This window comes from Anas platyrhynchos, chromosome 1, assembly GCF_047663525.1.
Source record: "Anas platyrhynchos isolate ZD024472 breed Pekin duck chromosome 1, IASCAAS_PekinDuck_T2T, whole genome shotgun sequence".
Lineage (NCBI taxonomy): Eukaryota > Metazoa > Chordata > Aves > Anseriformes > Anatidae > Anas > Anas platyrhynchos.
Window position 1 is genome coordinate 126,647,553 of NC_092587.1, and position 27,174 is coordinate 126,674,726.

The following is a 27,174-nucleotide window of genomic DNA, read 5'->3' on the forward strand; positions in this document are numbered from 1 at the left end:
GGAATAATTAAAGTGGATTTTTTTCTAAATGATTGTCTGAAAAACCTAAAAAATGTACCATTACTTTGTATTTCATGTAATGTGCCAAATAATTTGCAATAATACTGATTTTAGAAAAGCCATTCAAAGTTTTAGAAAAAAATAATATTTTACTGGGCATCTCTGTGTGTTTGTGTCCGTACATGTGAGACTACCTATTAGCACATAAGAGACTAGCTGGTAGTACCTCTGGGGCTCCTTGATCTGTCATTGCAGACCTAGGCTGTTAGGTTCTGCAAACCTCTGTCAACTTAGCTCTGCAGGTACAAAGCAGAGAGGAAGAACTACAATAAATTGCATAAATGTGTTTTATGTTAATCTGTTACTGTAGTTTCAGAGGATCTTTAGGCCTTTTCCCTTTCCAAGGGTATAAATATCATTTTTCTTCTTCTGTGTTTGCCTATTGTGTGTTTGTACACATACATGTAATGAAGTTATTTCATTTTTCTTTAGTAACATTCCCTACATCAAGGTACTTTGTGGAGGTGGTTTGTTGGCAAACTTGTAGACCCTGTAGCAGGGAGGCATGAGAGCCTCAGGGGTTGCAATGGGGACAAACATACTCTCATCCTAACCCCTGTTCTTGTCCTGCCAAGAATAAGGAATGGCTCTGTGTCTGTCAGCCAGCAATGAAAATGAGGAAGTCAGAGGCTCACGGAGATGAAAGGGAGTGGAAGGACAAAACAGATACTCCAGTTCTTGCTAATCTCTGAAAATTCACACTTTGGGACTCACTGTATATTGATAATATTTTTCTGCTTGAACTCTGGTAGACTGTGAAGTTCTCTGGGATAAAACCAGGTTTTCTTTGAGTTTTCTCCTGGCTGATATTTGAAATTTGCTGCTGGTTTTAGGAGGCATTGGATTTAGTGTCCTAAGTAAATGTGGCCTAAGAATTTCTGTTATGAAAATGTCATACTCTTGTGTGTGGTGGTTTGCAAGTTCTCCGCCTAGATACCTAATTTTTAAGGCCAGTTCTTTCCCAAATTACTTCAGGCTGTGGTGTCCAGTCAAATGATTAAAAAATAAATCGATTTTTCTCAGTAGGAAATTCTAAAGCAACAATAAATGTCTTGCATTCTGTGTTCACATACAATATCACTATTTGTTTTCCCAAAGTTTTTTTTTTTTTCTTTCTTAAATTAGCATCTACAGCTCTTTTCTAAGGAAGTAAAAACCACATTAAATTCTTCCTCATTCTGAGATCTTGCTTGAACGCAAAGTTAAATATATTTTTTATAGTTGATCATTCCCTCTCTAAGTTAGGAAATGTGCAGTAGAACATACAGACTTCCTAAAAGTGTAGTTAGTTTGTGACTGTCTTGAGTGGAAAATCGTAATTGTTCTTCAGTTTTTCTCATGGAAATATCCTTATTACGTGGGGAACTATATTTAACCATAACAGTGCTCCCATTAGAAAGTTTGTTGAGTGTAATCATTCCTTTCGTTAAGATTGTGAGTAATTGCAAACTTTCTCTTTTGGTTATTAACATTTTTTAACATGTGCCTGCAGAGTTGGGCTCCCCAGCAGTCAGCTTATGCCCCATTGCAGGGAACCTGGCTGTTCTCTTGGGTCGGGAGGGTAACAGAGAGGCGGACAAAAAAGGGACACTACAGACGAGTGGTGGAGTTGAATGCAACTCCAGCAACTGCAAATTCCCGATACTTATCAGAATTGGTAGCAAGAGTAGTTACTTGAGAAAGTTATTTAGAGGTAAATATCGCTACGGAAATTCTTGAGGTGCTTTGCATTCTTCTTTCAAGTGGAGGGAGTCATTTCTTATGTAATGTAGCTTTTCCTTCCTGTGATTTGATTTTTCTGTTAGAACAAATTCATTGTGACATTCCTCAGGAACTGTTGAGTTTTACAAAAAGTGAATGTTTGGGCTGGATTGAAACCACCGAGTAAAATAGTCATGAGGCCTGAGTGGTCCTGGTTAGCATGTGTTCATTGATTCAAGAAATGCAGTTTGGAAGAAAAGATGTACAAATCAGAAATAACGTTAAAATAAATTAACATGAACTGTTATTTAAGAAAAAAAAAAAACAAACAACTGTTTTTCAAGTGCTACACAACAAGGTGGAAAAGACTTTTGGAGTTGCCTGGAGCAAAAATGGTTTTAAATTCCACAGGAAAAAATGTGAATTAGGAGACCATTGAGGAGGAGACGTCTAAAGACAGATGTGAGAAAGAGGAAAAGGGGAGGTAGCAATGATGTGTATGCAGTACATATGCAGTAATCTTTCTCAGGGGATTTTCACTGTGAAGTTCTGTCAGAGGTGCTTCCTGTTCTTGAATCTGCAAAACAACTGCTCTGAATTTTCAATATTTTTATACACACACACACTCACACATCTACAGCTTTATACTCTTCTTACACTCCGCAATTCAATATGCAAGGTGTAACAGAAAAGGTATTTGGGATTTCTTTTCTCTTTCACTTTTCTCTGCCGATTAGTCTGCAGCTAATCTTTCTCTGTCTTTAAGACTGAATTTCCCACTGTTGGCCTTTGTCGATACCTGTTTTTGTTCGAGATAGTGATGCTGAATTTATCATAAGAAGTGTACGGAATGTGTATCTGGTCATCATCTTTTTCTGTTTCCATTTTTGAGTAGAGAAAGATAAGTATGAATGAGTGGAGAGTTCTGTACTGGTGCTGGTTATCTGCTTTACTTTTTAATTACACAGTCTAAAAGAGGAGGAGGAAGCAGGTGTGATTGCAGGGTTTCATTTATATGGTGTAAAGTTAGCTTTCTGTATCTTTCTGGCTTGAAAACTTCAACAGGAAACCCAAAATCTGTACTTTTGTAACCAGAAAATTAAGCAAATATGAATGACGTTTATTAAATCTTTTTTTTTCTCTTGTATTTGTTTAAGAAATGCCATTAGGAGACAGATGGGGGTCTGTTGTGATTGTTGTTGTTGTTTTTCCTGGTCTTGTTTTAACAAATTCCGTGTGTAAGCTTGCACTGCAGTGTAAAACTGTGTTTGTAGGTACAACAGCAGCTGAGGCAGATTTTGCTGATAGCAGGCGAAGATGTAGAAAGCAGGAAGCTGTGGTGCAGAGCCATCCTTGCCTGTTTTAATTTACAAAGCCCATTGTGTCGGATTAGGCAGTGCTACAGCGGTGAACTGAACAGCTGCATATGACGACCTTCAATCTTGCCCGTACTCCAGGGGACCTGCAAATAGGGCTGGCACAACTGGGGCGGTGGTGAAATTCGTTTTCAAATTAGCCCGAAGTGTAGTTGTTGTTTTTGAACTTGCAGTGCCTGGTTGGTTTTTTAGGATGACTGCACTGTGCTGTTTGTGCAGGGGCTCTGTGCGCCTCTGCGGCTGCTCCAGGTCAGAGCAGCAGCCTGGCTCTGTTGGTTGTACAAGCACAGGATCGTTTTGCACATCAGCTGTAGAATGTCAGGGGCGTTGTTCGTGCTGAATCATAGATACCCAGCGGAGATCCTTATCTGTTGCTTGCTAGCTATTTAATTTTCTTCTCTTCATCTTTTGCTTTTCTTTTTTTCTTTTTAACCTTTTCAACCAGCCAGAGGTTCCAGGGGATCATGAGTGAAGCACAGGGAGACTCCTTGCAGAAATCCGTCTTTTATTTTACCTCCTCTGCCTCCATGCACCCTATTTGTGGAGAAGGTACTGCCAATCCCTGTTAGGCCTTTCCTACAACCTCTCTAAGAGCTTCCTTAAAACTTGTCCTGTGTGCATGCAGGAGCCTGCACATCTGTAGTTTGTCTCTCTGGCTGCTGCTTGGTGCCCATCGGGTCAGAGAATCGTCCTCTTCTCATCATCCTTCCCTCCTGCTTTGCCTCTGGTACCACTGTTCATGCCTTTCCTCTGGGGCTTGCATGTTCTTATCATCTTCGCTGCCCTCCTGAGTACTCTGAATGCTATCAATTCAGCAACATCTTGCTCAGCTTTGCCAGAGCAGCCACTTCTGAAAGTGATGGTAGCTTCTGAGGCACTGGGATGACATACAGACCAGGGAAGACACTATTATTTCTGTCTGTACCTGAAAAGATAGCTGCCTTATGGACCAGTGAATTCCTACAGGTGTTTTTTGTTTGTTTGTTTGTTTTTGTTTATATACTTGGCAGGAATTGGCAATTCAATTACTGTTTGTTTGTTTGTTTGTTTTAAATCTTACCTAGAATGCTGTCTAAGTATTTGTCCATAGGAAACATTTCAGATTATGTTGTCCCAGCTGCTCTGCTCTCTTGTGAGAGCCAGGAGTTTTAGTTTCTTATTCCAAATTCTGGTTATGACCATTAAGCCATCAAGACCATTGTTATCCTCATGGTGAAATAGGGGAGAATAGAACTGGTGAAAGAAACTTTCTGATAGGCTCCACCATGTGAAAATGTTGTACCTTTGAGCCTTTGTTTCTGTCAACAGCAATGAAGACGTCTTGGAGAGAAGCACAGCATCACAGACGCGGTATTTATTATTGCTGCTGTTACTAATTTTGCAGCGGTGAAAGCAAAACTAGTAGAATGAAGCCTTTCTCCCTCTTCCAGCCTCCCCCTTACCCCCACACCTCGAAAGACACAGATCCACCAAGGTGGTCTTGTACCAAGGTGAAACAGTAGAGGACTGACTCGGCAGCGGCAGCGCTCGGTTCTTCAAAGGGAATTCAACAGCAGCGAAAATGCCTCTGGGCCATGCTGGGTGCTGAGGGCATGATACAAATAACGCCACACCTCAACCTGTTCGTCTGGCTTCAGAGGAGGTGGGGATGCTCCCAGAGAGGCAGCTGCCCTAGGTGCTTGGTCTGGACGTGATGTGAGGCTCCCTGGTAGCCACAGAGGCTCCTTCCCATTCCCTGCTGCAGGGAACTGGTGCTGCTCCCAGCTGGGTGGGAAGGCAGCCGTGCTCCTTGCAGAGCTTTTTGACAGTCAGCAGCAGAAGGGGTCCCGTATGTTTCTCCTGGGGGCAGGTGCGGTGTTGGCTGTCCCATGGCGATCAGTTGGTTGGATGTGCTTTGATGCCAGGCTTTGAGGCAGGGAGAAACAGGAGGGGGAGCGGAGAGGAAGGAAGGGTCACTGTTGGAGGCTGTCAGCAGTTGCAGGCTTTGTGGGAAGCAGCTTGAAGATGTTGTGAACGATGCAGAAGGAAGAGCACGTTAAATGTGTGCAGCAGGCATGCAGCGGACACATGGTGACGTGAAGTTTCAGCGCTAATGCTTTTACTAGCTTTTAGTGACCAGTACGTTATTTTGCATTCATTATTAGCAAAAAAATGACCTTCTGAAAAGGCAGTGGCTTAATTTTATTGAATATTGACAGGACGGGTGAAAAATTAAGAATTTGAAAACAAAATGTGTTGCTTTTCATTCTTTTCAGCAGCATTTCTTTAGTCTGTGTTGTAATTGCTAATGTTTAAAAAAAACATAAAAAGAAATGCCCTTATTTAAATACACATCGTAGTGATTCAATGGTAGGATAATTCAGTGTAGGTAGTAGAAATTGATATATTAAGGAAACTCAATTATTCCCTGGTTTTGCTCAGGTTTGTATTTTGTATCCTTAAGAAAACCACAGTAGAGTATTTCTGTTTAAAATGTGCTATTGCTTAAATTGTAAATAAAAACATTATTTCATACTAAAAAGGAAACTAAACACTTCTTTTTTTTAACTCTTGTTCCCCTTCCTGATGCTCCAAGCCATGAGCAGGAGAAAAAGCTAAATCAGAGCTTGAAACAAGGACAAAAACCTGCTTTTTCATGAAGACTTAGAGAATTGGCAGGATTGTAGTGTTGATGGCTTTTCTCCAACTTAGTCCTAAAATGTTGGGAGGCAAAGACGAGGTGTCCTGACCTTCCACTTTCTCTGCAAGCCAGTGCTGTTTATCTGGCAACTTCCCAAGCTCCAGGTGTTTTTATTTTCTCTGTAGCATGTTTATGTGTGGGTGGGTATGTTAGTAATCTATATATTTTGGGCTGATTCATTTTTACATTTGTTTTGGCAATTGCTCTTGCTGATAGAACAGGCTGTTAAAAGAAACTCTTTGTAGGTAAAACCCATGGAGATGCTTAGCAGCATTTGCATACAAGTCTCATTAGACAGCCTTCCACAGTTTTGGGCTTACAGAGAGTACATCTGTCTCTTGGATTTTTCCCAACAGGACCAAAGAACTCTGCTAGAGTTCTCGGAGTAAGAGAAAACACAAGCTCCTAGAAACTGAATTGAAGTTCAGTCCCACTGCTGTTTGAAGCTAGCATGAGAATTCTTGCTGATGCTTCCACATTTTCTTGCAATTTAAACACGTAGCCCTGAGATGGATCGACTCAACTTTAGGAAACGTTATCTGATTTTGACGTTTTTAATGGTTGTTTGCATAAGAGCATAAGAGAAACAATATTCTGGATGCCTGTGGCGTGGCTGCAGCATTTTCTAATCTTAATCAGGAGGCGTTGTGCATGCATTGAAGCTCACCCTGACAAATGTTCCACTTACTCCATGAGAACCATGCCAGCCTGCCTCCTGACTGCATCTTACAATTGTCTTTCATTTTGTATTACTTAAATGTTAAGTAATATTTGCAACAAGTAAGAATGAAGGTGAGAGCAAGAGGGACATGTAGGAAAAAGAAAGTTATCTAGGATTGTAAAACTAACTGTTTTTATAAAGGTTTGGTGATACTTTTTTTCTTCTGAATATGCCTGTCCTGATCAAGAACTGTAATTTCTGAACACTAAGTGTGTGTGATTGGAGGGAGGGCTGATTAGTGCTGTTAGTGGTGCATTTTTTAAAATTATTTTAATTATACATACAGAAGTGCTGTACCTTCCTAGCATCTTTAGGAAGGCACCTGGGAAGCTGATGCTGGAGACCAGGTCCTTAAAGGGTCCCCCATCTCCTGCCATCAGACAGTTATTTAACCTTTATGAAAATTTCACTGCTGCTAGTACTGAAATTATTATGCGAGAGAGTATATTAGAGCTGTTTAGTTTTATGGTCAGCAAATGCTGTTCTCTTCAGAGCTGGAAAGGGTGAGTATATGTGAGTATCTTTATCTTCACTTTTTTGGCTCTGTTACAGCTGTATGAAATGTATCATTGTTTTATATATGGACAGTGTGGTAGTCATTCAGGTAACCTTGGAAAAGACAAAGGTACAAGTAAACTACCATCATGTAACATGATGAGTTATTTACTCTGGCTGCCTGTTCAGTGATGGATACTGAATGTCAGAAAGGTGGCGAGGGAAGGAAGGGCAGAAACAAGTGGAGCACACATTTTGAGACGTGCATACCTTGCACCCAGGGGGGAGGAACAAGGCAAGGCTGCCATTTTTACAGAAGATGGTAATGATGTGTGCCTTTGTTGTTGTTTGGTTGTTGGTGGTGTTGTTTGTTGTGTCGGTGGTATTTGTTTGTTTTGCCTGAGAATATTCAGAGACATAAATGTATCACAAGTCATTCAAGACTGTGCAAGTATCGAGTGTATGCATGGGCTGCTTAGAAGGACTTTGATTTCTGTCTTGTTTGCTGCACTGGGACCTACTGCAGCCTTTGAAAGATTTACTCAATACTCCGGTTCTTCAAGACAGCTTGCATTTGCCTGTCCAGAGGCTATGGGCAATTATTATCAAAAACCCTGATTAGAAACACCCTGCCAGCAGAAAACTTCTCCAGAACAGAGACGTCTTTGATAATTGTCACGATGCCTTACAGTCACAGGTTGTTGCAATTATTTTGGCCGGTCCTTTTGGGACCGGTGTTCATCAGCTTTATGGTTGATTGAAGTTTTTTTTGATTTTGGAAGCTCTCCCTGAGCTTCTTTACCATGCTGGCTCCAGCACCCTGCCAGCATGCGAGCAGGCTACCCATCTTCTCTCATGTTTCTCACATGATCTGCATTTACATGGCCATGGCACTTCAGAGATGTGGCTCTTACAGTGCCAACACCTGTTGCCGAGTCACTGGCCCACTTGAGTGCCTATTACCTACGGTGAGTTAGAAAAAGATAGTATGCAACTCAGTCTTTTCTTTATCCCTCTCTAATGTCCTATGTCTCAATTTTATGTTACTGTCAAGCACAAAGACAAAATTTAACCTATTCCTTATCAAAAAGTCCTTCTAAAAAGAGCTGAGTTATTTGCTTTCCTGGGTTGCATTAAAGAAATATAGGTGAAAAATCATTATCACACAGAACCACCATGTTAACTATCTTGAATTAAAAATAAATAAATCCAAAACCCATCAAAAAACGACATGTACATCGCAATGAAGCTTTCAACAACTTCTTTAATGCTTCACTTTGGTTTTAGAGAGGTTTACTTCTTTAGCTGAAAGTTTTCTGTACAGTTAGTTTCATGGAAAAAAGTACTGACAAGTGCAACCACCTGAAATGTAGTGTTGCACGCATACAGAAGGGCACATGCTTTGTTGTTCTCCTGCGTTCCCACACCACTTCATGTCGCGACCTTGGGTTGATTCTTGTTGCCCTGTGCTGGGTGCACTTTTATGTCTTTGCCTTTCTTTGATTCAGTGGAACCTGCGCTTTCAAATTGAAAGTGACTGAAAGCCTATGGTGGCGTTGATCAGTTCTCATGAACAGATTGTCACAAATAATGATGATAAGTCAAAAACAAGCCTGGTTTGCTGCTGACATTTTCCAAATGTATAAAACGATTAAACTAAAGTCCTGGAAAGAGCAAAGATTTATGCTAGCCTGCTGTGAGGCATCACCTGGATTTTTTCATGAATGAAGACTGTACTTTGAGACCTCCTGAACTGAACGGCTAAGGGCAGATCTTTTAAAAACTCTCGTACAGAAACAGCTTCCCCATACAAGTAGTTTGCTGGAGTTAATGGAATGACTGAGAGGATACAGCCGCTTCCATGCACCAGTTCTGGAGGGACTGAGCGTTGCATTCCACAGCCCTTCATCGCTCTGCTGTGGTGTGTAGAAAACTTCCCAGTTTCTGTACCACCAGGCCATGGGTTTTTTAGTGGGTCACTTGAACTTCCACAGCCTTTCAAACAGTGTGGAAATTTTTAGAGAGTCTAGGTGTACTGCCCAACCCACGTCAGAGGAGAATTTTGAGTAAGGGAGGGGAATGCCTCATTAAACCATTGGACATAACCCTTCTCAAAATGTTTTCAGCAACACATGTGTGCCTATAGTAGACATACACAGTCTGTGTATGCTAGTGGTATGCAGAAACAGACATTAGATCTAAAACATGCAAGTTAAGGTACTGAAATGATTTTTAAACAGGATTTTGTTTTACAAACCAGAAATAAAGAAAGGAAATATATTTTATGATCTCATTCATTAATTCAACCTTTTTTTTCCCCATCCACTGAGCAGTTGAATAATGTTGATCTTTTATATCAGAAACAAACTTTTACAGGGAAGTAGCGTGTATGTTGGTTGCCCACCTGAACCTTGGGGACAGTTGCAGTGACACCCTGTAATACTGATCCCATTTCTTTCTGCTGGGATTTTTATGTTTTCATTGTTTCATTAGTGAGCATTCAGATATTTATAAAAGCATAATTTTTGTTTGGTCTCTTTAAACTGAGTGTACTCTACTCCTGTTGAGTTTCTAACACTGCATGTTTCCATTAGATGCTACCCTTCTCTTCCCACTCCCCCACACAGCAGCTTCTGTGTAGGTTTGATTTGCTCATGAAACTGAGCATTCAAGATACAGGGTTGAAGAACTTTCAGAGCTTCCTTACTTATGCCTTGAGTTATTTGTAATACGTTGGTAACATGCTTCTTCAGTTTCCATACCACTGCTGTCAAATGCTGTCAAATTGCAGCTCCATGATGCTCAGCACAGTAAAGAATTAGAGAAAATATTTATTATAGCTTCATTAGAGAGTGTTGTTTTTTTTTTTTTTTAATTTATTTAAAGACTGGTTATCTCAGTGAAGGATTTCTGGGTCATGCCTTTGAGCCTGTCTTTACTAAAATGAGCTGCTCAGCTACCACTGAAAAATGTATGTGGAGGCACAGACGGGGAGATGGGATTTGAGTTTTAACAACTATCACCTTCAGCTTTTCCTAATGAATGCTAACAAATGTATTTGTTTCCTAGTGATGTTTTCAGACATTCATAAAGTGAAAACAAGATTTGCAGGGAGAGGCTAAATTGCTATCTCCTACTAAATTGTGTTGTTGGCAGAATTGACAAGGTTCTCAGGCTCCCTATCCCTTCATCAGATCTGGCAAAGCAGCAAAATTAAATACTGTTACAAGCACTTATTTTTAGTCAAGGCTAATTAATATTAGCTGGTTAGACTGCTTGAGAGAAGAGGGAAGTTCACATCACTGGAGCATGGTGCGTATTAGCAGGAGGAGGAGATCTGAACCTGAAACAGCATTATCACCACGGTGCTGCCATTAGACTGATACCATCGTGTTACCGAGCTTCACTTCAAAGTGCTAACCTTTTGCATCCCTGATACTCTCTCAGGGAAATGCTTATAGATACATCTTGTAAAAGGCAGCACAAACGATGATTTTGTGAAAATGAGGAATGATTCATAACAAGTGCTTTTCGAGGTGTTCAGAAATACACCAGCGTAATAGTGATTGTCCAGTAAAGACAGGCACACAGGCTTGATTTTCGTGATGTTAGCAGTGGCCGCTGACAATATTTCTTCTTCTGCACTGTGTGTGCCTTTCATGAGAACATGAGTGGTGTAAACATCACCTGCTGCAAAAATACACCGCAGAGGAAAACACAAAAGCATTCTTTGTGAATGTTATGGATGAGGAGATGCAATAGGTTCTTGTGTCTCATTTGCTCTGCATATACTGTTGCTTTCTCATGATAATGAGAGTCTTAGTAAAATGTATTGCCAGGGTGCTGCTGCTCTGAAGCAGCTTTGCTTCACTGTCATTTAGTGAAGCCAGGTACAGCAAGCAAACAGGCTATGCCAGTAAAAGCTCAATCAGTTAAACCAGTTCAGCTCCTTTCATTGTGTCAGGGGTAGGGGCTTCTGCAGCTTCAGTTACAAACCCTGTGTGCCAGTCTCCCAGAGCCAGGCGGAAGTCTGAAAGTAGGTGCAGTTTTAGGAAATCCCCCGTTGTTTGTTTCTAACGTATATGGCCTGTTTTTGCAATACAGTGTCTTTTCTTCCTTTCCCCTTTTGAATCTTCTTTTCCTTTCCCCCAAGGAATCTGTAAAGCCATACCTCTTAGCTAGCTGTAGGTGGGCTTGGATGTAGGTATCAGCCACCTGTCTCCTTACCTGATACATTTTCTCATCTCTTGGAAGAGAAGCTTAAGGTTTGAATCTTGTGAATGGGGAGAAAACAGGATAGTTTGCATCCAGGTTTTATTTTCAAGTGAAAAGGCTAGAAGTACTATGATAATGGCAGGTATGTAAGATACTAGGACGATATCTTTTAGCATCTATTTAACATTCAGTTAACTGTTGCTTTATTATAAAGCACTGTCTTAAACATTCCTTTTGTATTCAAGTGTTCACAGATGAGACACCTGGAAAGCAGTGATTGAACAGTTTCTTAGGGTTTTTAAGTGAAAGAAATACCTACAGTGTATCTGGAAAAGCTTCTTCAAAATTAACCCATAGTAAGTTAGCTCCACTGTACAGACCATTACAGGAAATGTAGCTAGGGCGCCCAACGACACTGCTTAAAATGTTAATGAAGCATTTCCGTGCACTGCAGAACTGTAGCGATGCTAGCACAAAACTGAAATTGTGTTCAGTGGTGTGTTGCTTTGCAGCTCCGCTCTGCTGTGTGTATTGATGTGCAGAGACAAAAGCCGTGCAGCTTGTGTTGCGTTAGGTTGATCTCGTGCGAGATGGGAAGGATGAAGGTGTGACTAAGCAAAGCTGAAGGAGCACAGATTACATCAGGAAAGAAACAGAGCAAATAGAAAAAGACATGGTACAAATTTGGCACAGAACAGACCATGTATATTCAGGTATCTCTGCCCACAATGGGAAAAAACAGCGGTCCAATATTCATTGAATAAATGGTGGATTATATTGGAGTCTTCTCCAAATCGTGATTGAATCCTCAGAGAATCTGGGGAACGCCAGCCTCAAGAGCGACCTCCTGGAAGCCATTTCCAAATGTACAAAGAAGAAGGAAGCAATTGAGAATTGTCATCTTGTAGTTATGAAGTGGAAATCATGTCTGATAGCCTGGATACCTTCTATGATGGGCTCACTGACTTGGTGGCGGAGGGGATAGAAGTGGGCATTGTTTAAGTTGGCTTTAGCGAGGAGTTTGACTGTCTCTCATATTGTGCTCATTGACAAACTAATGAAATGCAGACTAGGTAAATGGTCAGTGAGGTGGATTAAAACCTGACTCAACCCAGGGGCTCAAATGGTTGTGGTCAGCAGCCCGAGGTCCTGCTGAAGGCTGGTCCCTGGCAGTGGTGGTTACTGGTGCCAATACTGGTCACCATCTCGCTAATGACCTGGGTGATAGGACAGAGTGCTCTCAGCAGGTCTGCAGGTGATACAGGCCTGGGAGGAGTGCTTGACAGACAGCTGGCTGTGCTGCCTTTCAGAGAGACCCCAGCAGACTGGACAAAAGCTCTGAGGGGATCCTCCTGAAAAAAGGGCAGTGTGAAGTCCCACACCTGAGAGAAATGTCCCCATGGACCAGTACAGGTGAGAAAACCTGGTGTGCTGTGTCTGGTTCTGGGTTCTCTCGTACAAGAACGACATGGACATCCTGGAGTGAGTCCAGTAGAGGGCCATGAGGATGAGTGGTGGACTGGAGTGTCTGGCATAGGAGAGTCTGAGGGAGATGGGACTGTTTAGCCTGGAGAAGAGAAGGCTGAGGGAGATCTTCTGAATGTGTCTGAATACCTGGTGTGGTGGAGTAAAGAAGAGGAGCCCAGCTTCTCTTAGTGGTACATTGTGAAAGGATGATACGCAATGGGCATAAATTGAAATTCAACAGCATCCATTTAAATGTTAAAAAAAATGTTTTCATGTGAAGCTGATCAAACACTGTAGCAGGTTGCTGGGAGACATTCAGGAGCCTCCCTTCTTGGAGATGATTAAAACCCAACCAGACAGAGCCTTGAGCATCGTGCTGTAATTGACCAAGCCCTGAACCCAGAAGGTTGGACTCGATCGTCTACAGAGGTTCCCTCCTGCCTCAACCAGTCTGTGAATCTGCAAAAACAGTTAGTTCTGTCGCACTGGTTTGGCTCTGCAGAGATAATTTAAGTATGGAGTAGTAGACAGAGCGCTAGCTGAAGTGTGGAGGATAAGACTCTGGGCCCACCTAGAGTCTGTGTCTTGTGAACAAGGGATGCCTTTTCTGTATAATCTAGTGAAGCGCTGGTTTTAGTTTCCACTTCTAATTATAACTATGTATTTTTTTTCTTTCAATGAGCAGCATTTTTCACACTCCAATTAAAAATATGCTGCCTTTCCCACTGCTTACACACACATGCACTTATGCCAAGAATAAAGAAGGAAGGTTTAGCAACATTATGAAATTGTGATTCTAGAAGCATATGAATAGGCTGAATGGACTCCAATGCCTTTGGTTGCTTTTCTTTTATTATTATTACTTTTTCATCCTAGCTTTCTGGGGACTATGCTTTTATGTATATCCCTTGCTCTCTGTCCTTCTTTCTTCCCATATGCTACAACCTTTGAAGTGACCTTTAACTGTGAAAAGGTGGCATGTTAAGTTATTGCAAGTCAAAAGTAACCCATTGTGAAAGCAGGCAGCTACACAGAGAGGAGTTATCTGCGGTGTATGAAAGACAGCAAGATGAATTCTTGAATATAAAGCCTGGTCTGATGTAAAAGAACCAACAGGAGAGTGCTTGGGAAGGACCTGCTAGAAAAGCTTGTATACAGGAACATGTATGTATCAGAACATTAATCAAGTATGAGAGAAGTGCTATTCTAAGTAGCTTCAAATTACAAGAAAAAAATGGTCTGCTAAACATGTTTCTGTGTTTGTATGTATGTGCATGTATTGAATTTCTTATCTTACTTTCTTGCTTTCTCATTCATGAGTTTGGAAAACATCTCTTTGGTCACAGTTCTATTCCTTTTAATCTGGCAGACGCCGTATCATAAATTTATCAAGCTTCATATTTAAAATAGTCATTTTGCTGTTGCTGTGCCCAGCAAATGCTGCTTGAGAATTTCTTTAATCTGTTGGATGGAAATACTCCTTTACACTTTAGCATGAATTTATTAGTGACCACTTATTATCTCTTGCTCTGTGCAAGTGCTCTCCTTGAAATTAGGATGTCTTTTCTTTTTTTCCCATTGGTGTTTCATCAGTCCTGTTTATTCTTAAAAATCCATTTAAGATACTCTCTGCTTTAGATACTGTTGTCAAGTAGGCTCTCATTCCCTTGAGAATACTGGCAACACTTCTCTGCATTTTCTTCACAGCACATGTCCATGTGCTGGGCAGACGTGGCATGGGAAAGAATGATATACAGTATTCCAGGTTAAGCCTCGCTGTTGTATTTATTGTATGTTGACTTTGACTCATCTGGTACCCAACTAACCATTTCCTCTTATTTTCTGTAACCTTTAATTCAATTTATGGTCCAGTATTTATCAAATGGACTCAAAATTACATGAGAAGCAAAATCTGCAAGTTGTTTTGAAACACAGACGGTAATTTTTAATAGCTTTTTCTCCTAACTATTGTGAACGGATATAATGTTCTCTGAAACTTGTCCCATTATAAGATTAATTTCTAAAGCTTTACATTCATGATTCCTTTGGATTTGTCCATGCCATCAAGATTGCTCTTGTCTCATTAGCTACTATATGTATATTTTGGTCTTCTCTCCAATGTAGCTTTTTACTGGCACTGTGTGCGTGTTTGTGGACTGGACCTGTTAGCCAGTGAACCATCTGCATGCTGTATGGTAAGCAGGATGCAGGCTGGAATGAGTTTTGTTGAAGGCATCGTACACAGAAGTAAGCATTAGGTGTTTCATTTACCTGAAATAGCCCCAATTTCGTGGTTCCTGTAGAGCCATCTTTTCTGTACAAACCTCTTTCTTTTTCTGCTAATTATAACCTTTTCTTATGAGACCCTTCATTCCCGCAGTCAGAGAATTCCCCAACTGTAACAAGAGGAAAGAAGGATTTAATAATTTAGAGGAAAATGATTGAGTGAAAGGGGAAAAGAAGAATGATTGTGGAAGACAAAAAGTGCAATGTCTATGGGGCTTTATGTGCTTTTGTGGCGTGATTAGAATAATTCGGCTGCCAAATGAATCACACTCCTCTTTTTGTCATTCATGGAGAGCTCTGCTAAGATAAAAACCTCTGTATGAAGTAGATCTTTTCAGACTGGAACATTTGAGCAGCCTGTTCTGTCTTGAAGTAATGTTTATTTTCAGCAGCCATATTCTGAATGTGTTTTACTTGTGTGGGGGAAGCACAGAAAACAAAAAGTCTTGCAGTAGAATTTTGTCCCTGAGGATGCCTGGCAGAGGCATTGCCAGGATCGACTCTGATCTAGATTACACCTGGAAATGGAATATTTGCCTCTCCAATTTGTAAACCAAGGACAAACTTGCAAGAAATTGGTATTAGATTGTTGTTAGACTTAAGTCTGGATAGAGGAATAGTGAAATTATGGCAGTGCTGTCTAGAAAATACATTGTAATAACTACAACATGCTTGCTGTTCTGAAGAGTCAACAGCAGTGTTAAGGTTTCTGTTGAATTACTAACAAAGGCTGAATTTGAGAAGGGTGATTGAAAGAGATTGGGGAGCAAAGACATGGATTAGGGTTAAAAGACTGGAATAGGGCATCACAGCCCAGGATAATATGATGAAAAATGTCAGTGGTGTTAAAAACAAACAAAAAACCAGCACCAGACCAAACAAATGAACGAACAAACAAAAGACAAACAGCAAGGTGAAAGTAGAGTGGAGGAAGTGTAATGTTCAAACCTGCTGTGCTCCCTTTTAGTTTCTTTCTTTTCTTCTGTGTGTTTTTTCTTGCATCTTCTTCCTCAAATTGTGACCCTTTTTTAATAAGTATGTCCTCATGGCTTTCTCAGCAGATCATAAACATTGCCTGTAAGCCATCTATCTCTACTCCAGCTATTTTACCAAGGGTTAGTAGGAAGGCAGAGTGGCAAGGTGAGTGAGAGTTCGGGGGTGAAGAAGGAAGGAAGTTAAGAAGCAGAGCATGGAGGTTAAGCAGAGCGGCTCTGAGAGGATCCTGTGTCTGTTTGTACAAAGAATGGGAACGGTTGACACAAGCAGTGGAGAGATCTTGAATTAAAAAATTGTATTCTGTGACAACATCTACCGGCAAAGAAAGATACGATTGTAAGGTTTTGTCCTGTAGCCTTTTTGAATGTGCCATGGTGACTTGATATTGATTTCCCCTAGTTAGCCTCCTCTAAAGCTGCAGTTGACGGCCTCATCAAAATCAGTTTGTCTGAGTTTGTTTCTCAGATAGGTTTTCAGGGTTTCACTTGACAAAAATTTCCAACAAATAATTTGTATAGCAGTGTTTTATGGAGTCTTTTATTATTATTGTTTTGTAGGATTAGCTTCATGGACCTGATCCAAAGCTCATGTAGTCAACTGAATGGCTCCCTTTGGGTTGCACTGCATATTGCCATTAATAAGATGTATTTTCTTCAAGTTATGCTTCTGTTTTTGAAATTTTACTGTATAGCTCTGTACATGTGCATGTCTTTTATCCTTCTCCAGGCCATACTCAGAATTTTCTTGGAATCTCTTAGCAGCAGCAGAATTTGCATGCTGCAAACTGCATGGACCGATATTGTCACTTAAAATGGCATATCTGTCGGGTCTGTTCATTTTCATTTTCTTTCTTGAAATCTCCCTCTTTTAAATGATATTAATCACAATCAATTCTTGTTGCCCAAGGACTAAAGTTTTAAGGTTTGATCCGTAAAAATATATTTTATTGTGTTAAGGTGAGATAACAAAATCCTCCTCCAAATTCTCTTTTCCTCTCTGTGGCAACAGTGTTATTTATGTCAGCGTCCTGTAAGGATCAGAGGGGTCCTTACGACTACAGTTTTGGACAGGCGTTTCTACAAATGGTTCCCTGGGAACCTGCTAGACTCAGTTCTTGTTCAAGCTGATGAATCCCTGTATTGGAGCAACACAGCATGCCTTTGTTCCACAGCTAATTATTACGTACTTTGGGCCTTAGGGCTCCAAGCTCTGTGTGCTAAGGACTGAACACCTCTGTTAATGTAACCTCTTTCTCCCAAAATACCTACTTAATAACTAATTAATGAAGGCAGTATTTAAAATTGTTCATGCATTTATGTAACTTTGCCTCTAAAAAGTTTACTGATACATCTGATACTTGCTCGTAGTTAAGTATGTCTAAATGTTCAAGAAGGACAATCACTTAGAGCTTTTGCTGTTTAGTGCCTACCGTAGCGATACGGTTTAGTGCAGGACTCGTTAGTGTTAGGTCAGAGGTTGGACTGGGTGATCTTGGAGGTCTCTTCCAACCTAGACGATTCTGTGATACCATAGTAGCTTCAGCATTTAACCAGTCTGGCATAGTTTGGTTACACTGAGTGTAAAAGATGCTACATAAAGCTTAATGTTCTTCAGTGCAACACTACCAGTGCAGACAGCAAACAGCAACTTCATTCTTTATGAATTGTGTTTGCAAAAATTCAAGCATGATCCAAAGCAAAGAGAAATAAAATCTATTTGTCTTTTTTTTTTTTTTTTTTTTTTTTTTGAGAATAGCATCCCAAAAGCAAAGCCAATTAAAGACAATATGTTTCTGATTGGAGTTTTTTGTTTGTTTGTTTGTTTAAACATGAAAGATTCAAATAACTTGTTTGTGTGAATATAGCGTCCCTAAAATGAGCACGTAAGTAGTGTGATCAGAGGACCTACCCTATTAGCTTTATGAATTTTGTGGGTGAGCTGGAGCTCTTCTGGTAAACAATAATTTGCTACTAGACAGAAGAGACTGTTTTACCAAATTCTGCTGCAATTGAAAAAAAAAAAAAAAAAAAAAAGGTCATCATTCTACTGTTGTCTTTATAACCTTGTAACATGAAGTATTGAAGGAAATCTGACTGCCCTGTTTTTTCGGAAGATGCTGACAAAAGCAACAAGGGTAAGATAAAGGCTGCAGTATTTTATTGCAGAAGCTGTTTGTAGATGAGTTTTATAGGTATTCTGCTGAATGGAAGAGCTTAGTGTCACCACAGTTTACTGTCACAAATGACCTAACCCAGAAGACTTCTACAGCTCAAAGATTACAACATAGTGCAATAAAAGTTGGTAAATCTTGAAGTGATAAAGATTCATCACATAGGTGATGATGATCATTTTGGACAAGTGTCTCATTTTCTGTAGGAAAGCTTAGAAAATATCTTCTGTCAAGAACAAAGTTGGTTTTTTTTTGGTACTCCTTCATTTCTCACACGGGAAAAAGGAGCTTCAGCCTACTCGGGATGACCAGCAGAGTCACAAAGGTGTGTAATTTTAATAATGTTTGTTCAAATATGATAGCGTGTCATCTCAAATACATTTGCTCCACAGTGTGTTTCTTATTTAAAAGATGTTTAGTTAAGTAATCAATTTTATTTTATTTCATTTTTAATAGGAAAGAGTTCACAAAGAAAATGATCTGCTTGCTTTTTTAAAACAGAGTAAAAGTGGAATAGATGAATTGACATCACCAAAGCCTAAGGCACAAATTAAATTAGTTAGCAGTAGTGAAAGCCTTGGTAGTATTATGCAGTACCTACCTCAGGGAATGTTTGTCTCAGTGGATTTATAATGTTTTATGCATCATGAATTTATCTTACCAATGTTAAAGAAATGGGAGGAAGTGTTAGGGGAACTTTTTTCATTAATTTCTAAAATTATGATAAAATTTTTAAACTTGTAATTGTGGCTCATAATCTCTGCACTCTTTTCTTTTTGCAGTTCTGAATCTTTGCAGAGACATTAGGGATTCATTACATTCGTTAAACAAAATCGTTTTCAGATACCAGAGCAGGTGTTGGTCTTCATAGAAAAGATCTGTGTACATATTAGCAGGTACATAGCATGGGTACAGAGCTTAAATATTATTTTTTTTTTGGTTTGGTTTGTTTGTTACTTTTAACAATGAACCTGAATTTTTCACTTCTGAAAAATGTTAGCTTTTATGAAATTTGTCTCCATTGCAGAATGGCAGCAGTTACCCTGTCATTAACTTGCACTTGCTGAGTCTGAATGTCTTTCAGTCTTCTGAGGATGACTGGGAATCTGCTCCAGAAGCAGGTGTAGTGACCTCAACCACAGTAGAGTCCTGAGCACCTGGTAGGTGCAGGCTGTAGTGAGTCTGTCCAGCTGTCTGGGAACTTGTCTGAGACCTTCAGGGGCCTCCTTCTTGCACAGAGTTGCAGGTCACACCTGCATCCTAAGGAAAATAACTTCAAGTTGGGTTGGCATAAAGGAAACTTCTTAACGAGGACTAGGAAGCAGAGAAACTCAGAGAAGCCTGTGGATCTTATTGCACTAGTTAGAAGATGTCAACCAAATAGAGTATTCTCTCTCTTTTGATTTGGTAGAATGAGGAAAAAAAATGCAAATAGTTAGTATGCAGTATTGTGGATATTGTTTTTCCTTGTTTTTAAACTCTTGAAAACCAGCTGTGAAGAAAAGATCTTGAAATACATAGTTTTGGAAACATTATGCTACTTGAGTGGTTTGTGTATTTGCCCTTGACTAATAGTTTAAGAAATGCCTTGAACCCTGGAAGCCACCTGTTTGCCTCTTTCTTTTTTTGGAGGAGGGTTGTCCAAAAGAAGTGGCAAATGTCTGCATGTCCTCTGCTACTCTTAAATCTGCATTTAAAAGAATGTGCCAGAGCACAAAATCTAAGCATAAGGTATGTTATTAACTACATTTACATAGATATAACCATTTCAGGATGTTGAACACCTCAAACAATTTTGTCACGATCTTTTCCCCCAGTCTGGCTGCTTTAATCTGTGATCAAGGAGCTCAAGCAGTTGTTTGTTTCTCTGCCACTCTTTTTCGGGCTCCTGAGTAGCAGCTGAAAAGTTGTCTGTTTCTTGTTTTTAAAATGACTGTTCCCTTGCTCATGTTCAGGCTGAAGCTGATCTTCAGAGATCTGGGAAGAGGCACAGATGAGTCATTCTTCTCCCCCTCTCTGCAGTGCTGCATAAAGTTACTCGGGGCTGATAGCTGAGCTCCTGAGACTTACAGGGAGCAATGGGAGGCAGCTGGAGAGGCTGCGTTTCAGAACTGAGTGGAGCACTTGTGTTTATCGTCAATAAACATGATTCAGGAAAAACTGTATTTTTAATACATTTGATGTTAATACCACATTTTTTGTGTGCTGAGGGGCTAGGAAATAACTGTTGGAGTGTAGGGGTTGGAGAAGAAAGAATCTCTCTTTGGCCTGTGCAATCGTTAAAAAAGCATATTTGACCCTGGAAAACTATTTGATAGGATGGCTGCAATACTGATGCTTTGGGTAGGAGCAAGCCTGTATAGGATGGCTGCAATCCTGATGCTTTGGGTAGGAGCAAGCCTGTATTTCATCAAGCTTTGCAAATGTGCATGATTACATCACTGTGTGAATGGCTGATTGTTTTAAAAATAATTGTCAACAGCCTTGTGACCTCATCCTTTGGTGTGAAAGAAGCAAACAGATATTTTTTTTTATTCAGTGTTTTTCTCCAAATGAAGATTTGATCTTCATTTACATCAAAAACATTTCAATTTAGAGGTGAATAAAGAGATGCTAAAGATTCAGGCAAATGAAGAACACATGGAAGATAAAAGTAGAAATAAACTTGGTCTGGCCTGTTGGGTGGCTTTGAATGCCAATTCTGCCTAATGGCTGCTGTGATGGATGCAAGGGAGAAGAGGAAGGAGAAAGGTAATCTGCAGAAGTGTCAAGAAATCGTCAAAGAATTTGACACCTGTAATTATTATTTAGCCACATTTGTAACAGCTGGTCTTTGGTTACAGTTTACTGTGAGAAATGCCTTTGCGTGGTTTGATTACTTCACATACTAAGAGTAAGCATAACAATTTAAGCTGTGTAAGCATCTTTGTAAAATGGTCACATGGGCTATCTATGACTGGTATGAACGACTCTGCTTGGCTAGCCTTTTATAACCCCTGTAATTTACAGCTAATGAATGCAGTTCCTGCAAGAGGAAGGCATATTCTCCCTTGGATGTAGGGAAATACTACACATTTTAGATTTGTAGGACAGGGATCTGTGGTACGGGCTGATTGGAGGGGCTGGGTCTGAAGTGTTCAGCATACAATCCGAGGTAGGCTTGTGATCAGACTTGAATAAAATTGGTGGTATATTCAGTGAGATAGGAAGGAGAGCATAAACCTGGATTTGTAGGTGAACCTCCAGCTATGAGTGAAGGGTTGCCTTAAGTGAACAGCCCTTTTTCCTCATTTCTGTGTTTTTACTGTAGTATAGAAGCTTACATTTTTGTAGCAAGCTTAGTAATAAAATGTTAAAAGTATTTTTATATCATGACTTAAGTTTTTAATATGATAAATTTACTTCCTCAAGGTACTTTTTTATTGATAGACATGGCCGCTGCTTTCTTTTACCTGGGTAAGATTTTGGCTGACTTAATAAAAAACTGGAAATGAAGGCTGGTGAATGTCTTCATTTATGCAAGCCTGCTTTCCATTAAGCTATGCCTGAAGTGGTTTAGCATGGGTTGTGCACTTTCCGTAATGGTAGGCCTCGGTAAATCTGAAATCGTGTTGGGTGACCTGTGATGTAGACACAGTGAAAGCAGCCATACTCTGTCAAGCCTCATGTTCTGTCTCCAAGACTGGGTGCCTGTACAAAAAATAATAAGTCTTTTTGCTTTCTTTTCTTCCTAATGAACTTTTAAGGTTTCAATTCCCTCCTTTCTGGAAGGGAAACTTCCCAGGAAGCTCTGTCAGCACGTCTGGGTATTGCCACAAGAAATCCAACTTTGACGCTAGTATTTAGATGGACCATGCATGCCTTGGCCCTGGCAGCCTGGCAGCAGTACCCGTGCTGCCACTGTGGCGATGGACAGGCAGGAGGGGTGCCCTGGAGAGACAGGAGGGGTGCCCCAAGCTCTCATCCCTGGTGGCCTCACTTGGAGCAGTAACCCAGGCCTGGGGGCTTCTGGGGCCTACTTCAGGGTGGCCCTCACGGGGCGGTGGTGAGCAGTGACAGTGGCATTTACTTGACCTTTCAGCGTGCTACTTTTGGATATGGCAGTTTCTAAAGCTTCCTCCAAAAGTTTGTAGAAACTCCCTGCGAGCCTTATCGCTGCACTCGCAACCCGTGAGAGTTGCTCGTCTTCGCTTCTTCCTCTTCTCACTTCCTCCTCCTCCCTTTCTGCTTTAGAGAAACCGCTCCGTTGGGCAACTGCCTGCAACCCGCTCGGAGTGGTTACCTGCGGTGAGCTTGTGCTCGGTGCGGGCTGCCTGCCGGGGTAAACGCAGAGCAGCTGGAGACAAACCCATTGCAACAACACGAGAGCAAGGCCCTGCATGTAGCACAGAAGAAATGGAGCCTTTGAACGCTACTTCGTCTTGTTTCAAGCATCCAGGCGAAGACACAACACCTTATTTCCCATAAGAATGCAATATATATATATTTTAACAAGTAATTTACCCAGTTGATATACATTCACTTTTTTTTTCTCAAAATGCATTGCAGCCGTTAAGAGGGCATGGTGATACAGACAGGGATAAATCTACAGTCAGAATTGGAGCATTCAGCAGGTTGTCTTTTAAACTGAACCATGCTTTTAGAAAAGCATGAACGCTTGTTATTTCGTTTTTAAATTTTATTTTTGTCCCATTGCTCATTTCCTTTATGTTGAGAGGTATGTCTTGCTAGTAAGGTTGAGTACATACTTTTCCTGTCATTTACCAGGGAAGGGGCCTTTTGGAATAGAAGAAAGTGTATTAAAACCTGGTTGAGGATACAAAGATGCAGCTGAGAAGTGCTGATTTGTCTGGAGGAAAAAAAAAAAAAAAAATGTTGGGGAAAAAAGCCAACAACCCAGCTGTTGAGGATGGTTTTAGTCAGCCAATTACTTCAGTGTAGGAATGTTTTTACAGCAAGTGAGGAAGGAGAGACAGACAGTAGATGCCAAAGCACTCCTGTTGGGGTATAGGATCATGTGCTGCATTTTAAAGGGTTTTATCTCATTTGGAATGTATGGAGGGCTCAATTTACATAATCTGTTCACTATTCTTATACATTCGCATACTCTGTTATTACAGAGCTCACCTGGCTTCAGCATGCTCATGAAATAGGTAGAAGCAACACAGTCATGGAGGATGTCTTCCGGGTGTACTTCGCCTTGTGTATTCTGCTTCTCCCCTCAGCCTTTGTGGAAGTAATATATTGGAAAGGCTTCTGTATCAGTGAATGTTAATATTAACCTATGACTAAGATGCTTAGGTTCAGAGTAGGCTTGTCAGCATGTCTGTAGAGACAACAGAACAGCAAGAAGTTCTTTGCAGACAGAAGAACTGGTTAGGAGGGTGTGTGTTTTCAAAATCCTCTTTGCAGGAGAAAGAAAGAAATTACCAGGTATAAACAAATACAGATATAGGTGTGAGCAGAGCTGGAGTCCTTTGTTTCAGGGCTGTAGGGCACCTGTAAACAACCTGGCTTTAACTTCAAATATTTTTTCTGTAACACATAAATAGCAATAAAATATTCTGGATGCTAGGGAGTCAAAAATCAGGGCAAAAGGATGATAGGTATGTGGGCATGCTGGAGTCCGCCTGGGTTGGAAAATGGATTAGCTGGAGCTTTCACTCCCATTTAAATATTTATTAGAAGTCTTATAAAGAAGTTTTTGAAAAGAATTATGCAAGCTAGAAGTATTCATTGTGATACTACGCACAAAATGACGTATGTACTTAACAGTGGAGTGGCTTCATGCCCTTTTTCACCAGAAATGAGCCCAATAACTACTGAATGAAACATGCAATCAACCAATTGTTTTGGGTAGGTTCTCTCTTGTGGAGACCTGTGTGCGTTTTCCTCCTAGCAAGCAAATGCTGAATTACTTGTGGTTAATTTCTAAATTATTTTGCATAAGAGAGATGTCTGTTTGTTTTGGAACCACACTGGTGAAATAAAAACGAAATGTTTTCAGTTGTGGTATATTATACCAGCTTTTCTCTTGAATAGAAAAATTGACCAATTGTAAGTACTGCATTCTGTAGTTTTAAGGCAGGTCTTTTGTCTAGAGTAAAATTTTGTCTCCACTCAGAAGATTACAGTCGTTCTTATTGACTTCGCTCTTGAATATGAGTAGATCTTCTCTAAATGTGAGTAGGATGATGATTGAGCAGCAGTTAAAAACAGAACAGATCTTCTTTACAGAGTAGATAATGTACATGCATGTTATTTTTGACTTACATTAGATCCCAGAATAAATCCAGAATTCATATTATTTCAGTTTATAGGTCTTTCAGTAAAGTGTATTTTTGTATTACAAGAATCATTCAGTTAATGCAGCTTTCCGTAGACTGTGGAGCTGTTGTACGCAGAGCTGTCAGAAGAGCAGTATAAATGTTCCCAAGTCAGAGCACAGAGCTTAAGAAAAAGGACAAAGATCACCAAAACAATGTCTTTGTGTGCATGTCTGTTAGTATACTACGGTTTGTTGGTTCCCTGCCTTTGGTTGTAGCCATTGGATATGAAGAGGCCAAAAGCAAAGCTGGCAGAGAGAAGAACCACGTGTGGCTTTTGTCTGGATCATGTTCCTGCCTCCCTGTTATCAGGAATGAGAAATGATGGCAGAGGGCCCCCAGGTTAGGGGCCTGTGGCTCTTCTACACACACCTGAGAGCTCGTCTCATCAGCTCAGCAAGTCCTTTAAAAGATCTGGAGGTGGTGGTTGTGTTTTTTTGTTTTGTTTTTGGTTTTAAGAGGCATTGGCTTATTAGCTTGGTAGGGCTTTGGATATTTTTGTACCTTCAGAAAAAAGTTCTCATTGCTTCTTTTCAGATATTATTTAAGATATTCCTCTCATGATTAAAAAAAAAAAAACCTAAATAAACATCTTGCACTCCTGTTTAGCCTCAAATTACTCCCGGCAAATCTTGGCTTGTTTTGTCTTATTATTTATATTTCTGATTAAACAATCCGTTCCCTTCCTGTTATTTTACCATTTCTTCCCCCCCCCAGTGTATTTATAGAAAGCAATCATATATTTTCAACCTAGCAAACAGGCCAAGCTCTTTTGATTTCCTCTTTCAAATGTCCTCTCCTTTCAACTGATCCTCCTCCTAGCCCCTTGTTTCACCTCCAATAGTGTGATCAGTCCTTTCTTTACAGCAGAACTGCATGCAGTACTACAGGAAAAGTCAGCTTACCCAGGACCTAGTATTTTCTTTAGTCTTTAATTACATGGTAACAGCAGCTATTTCCACAAGGTTCCCTATTTTCACAAGGTTCCTGCCTTACTCTAGGCTTTTTTTTTTTCCCTTTTCTTTTTTTCCTTTTACCCTTTCTATTTCAGACTCCTTATCTTGTCTCAGTTGCTTTCCATCCTTTCCTACTAGCTCTTTCTCCAAGTAACCTTCAGCACGTTTCTGATATTCTCTTCCTTCCAAGTATGACTGACCATTCCCCGCTCCCATTTTGAGGGCTTCTTAAGCTTGTCGTCTTTTTCAGCCTCCTCCTCTTTCCCCCAGGCTCTGTGTTTCCTCCCCCTTTTCCCCTTCTTGCATCCCAGTCATCACCCTGAATTCGCTCTGCTTCACCCTCTGCTCTGCCCCTAGTTTCCTTCCTCAGCAAGTTTGTCAAACAAATCCTTAGTTCAATACATGTGCTTTTCCTCCCTCAGTATTTTAATTTCTCCATATTTATCTGTAATGTCTTCCTCCTGCTGCAGTGCTGGCACTGCAAGGATGAGGCTTAGTCTTGGTGCAAGTTTCTGTGCTGGGCTTCAACCTCGCATGGTACAACAGAGAGCTGTTGTGAAAGGGAAACTCTGCCCTCATTCTTCCAGCCTTGCTGTAAGTGCACTTGAACATCCCAGTGTGTGCAACATGGTTTGCTTTGGGATTGGTTGGAGGCTCCAACTTGCTCAATCTGTAGAAGATTTTAGAAAATCTATAGATTTTAGAAAACCTGAAACCTGTAGAGATTTTAGCAGTTATTCTTAAATCTGCCAGTTGTGAGCATTTTTCTTTTCAAGTGATTATTTTTTTTAAATTATATTGGTAAGATTTTTAGCTCAATACCAAAAAGCATGTTCCTTGTCTAAGTATTACCTACGGTAATAGTTAAAGGCTTGTCATATTAAAACATGCCTTTAAGTGTGAAAACCTTTTCAAAAGTTCAGGATTTTAAGGTAGTTAAAACTACTTTGTCTTAAGCATGTTTTCCAGAAATAGATTCTTATTAGAAATAAGAAAAAATAACGGAAGATTTTTCTCTTTTTAAATCTCAGACATTTTGTTATGTAGAGTTTTCTATAACTTTTTCAAGTTAATAACTAGATCAATAAGGAATTTATAATAGGAAATAATGTGCAGTGTTGTGCAGACCCCATGCAGTTTGTACAAGAATAAGTTACAATTTCAAAGGAGCAAAAGCATTTCAGTTTTGTTGTTGAACTTGTCTTTTGCTTAAAAACAAAGCTTTAGATAAATAAGAACCAAAGAAAATAAGTATTTGTACAAAATAAATGTTTCCCTCTTTTTAATTCTGGCAAGCTTTAGAAAAACATGAAACGTTCACTGCTACATCAGCCAAATTACTTAGCTTTGCTTTAATTCATGATGCATAAACTGAAATACATGCTCTTGGCTGCTGCAAATTAAGTAAAATTTTATTGCTGAAAAATACTATACTACTTGTCCCTGTTCTGGGTGTGATTTTCCCCAGTTTTTACAGCATCACGTATGTGGTAAACTGGTAGTTCTTGAATACTAAGGGGCCACCTTGAAATGCAGATGATTTCAGTACTGGATTATTATTATTATTTTTTTTTTTTCTGGAAGGAGAAGGAATCATGAAACAGCAAAATGTATTTCCTTATATGCCAAAAAAAATAATCTCAAGGTAAGAAATAGCATTGCAGCAGTTAAGAGGTAATGGTGATGCAGACAGGGATAAATCTACAATTAGCTATAGTACTGACA

General features: G+C 40.1%; 1 protein-coding gene across 4 annotated transcripts in view; it reads left to right on the forward strand.

Moving 5' to 3' along the window:
* The window catches only part of SH3KBP1 (SH3 domain containing kinase binding protein 1), a 218,007-nt gene that overhangs the window by 24,090 nt on the left and 166,743 nt on the right, over positions 1-27,174 (forward strand). The window contains exon 1 of one of the 4 annotated variants that reach the window (XM_072028795.1): positions 2,304-2,454. The exons of the other annotated variants lie outside the window; for them this stretch is intronic. Coding sequence (XP_071884896.1) covers positions 2,434-2,454 — 21 coding nt within the window. The 5' untranslated portion in view covers positions 2,304-2,433. Of the gene's footprint in view, positions 1-2,303; positions 2,455-27,174 lie in introns of those variants that run through there. 4 annotated transcript variants of the gene reach the window in all.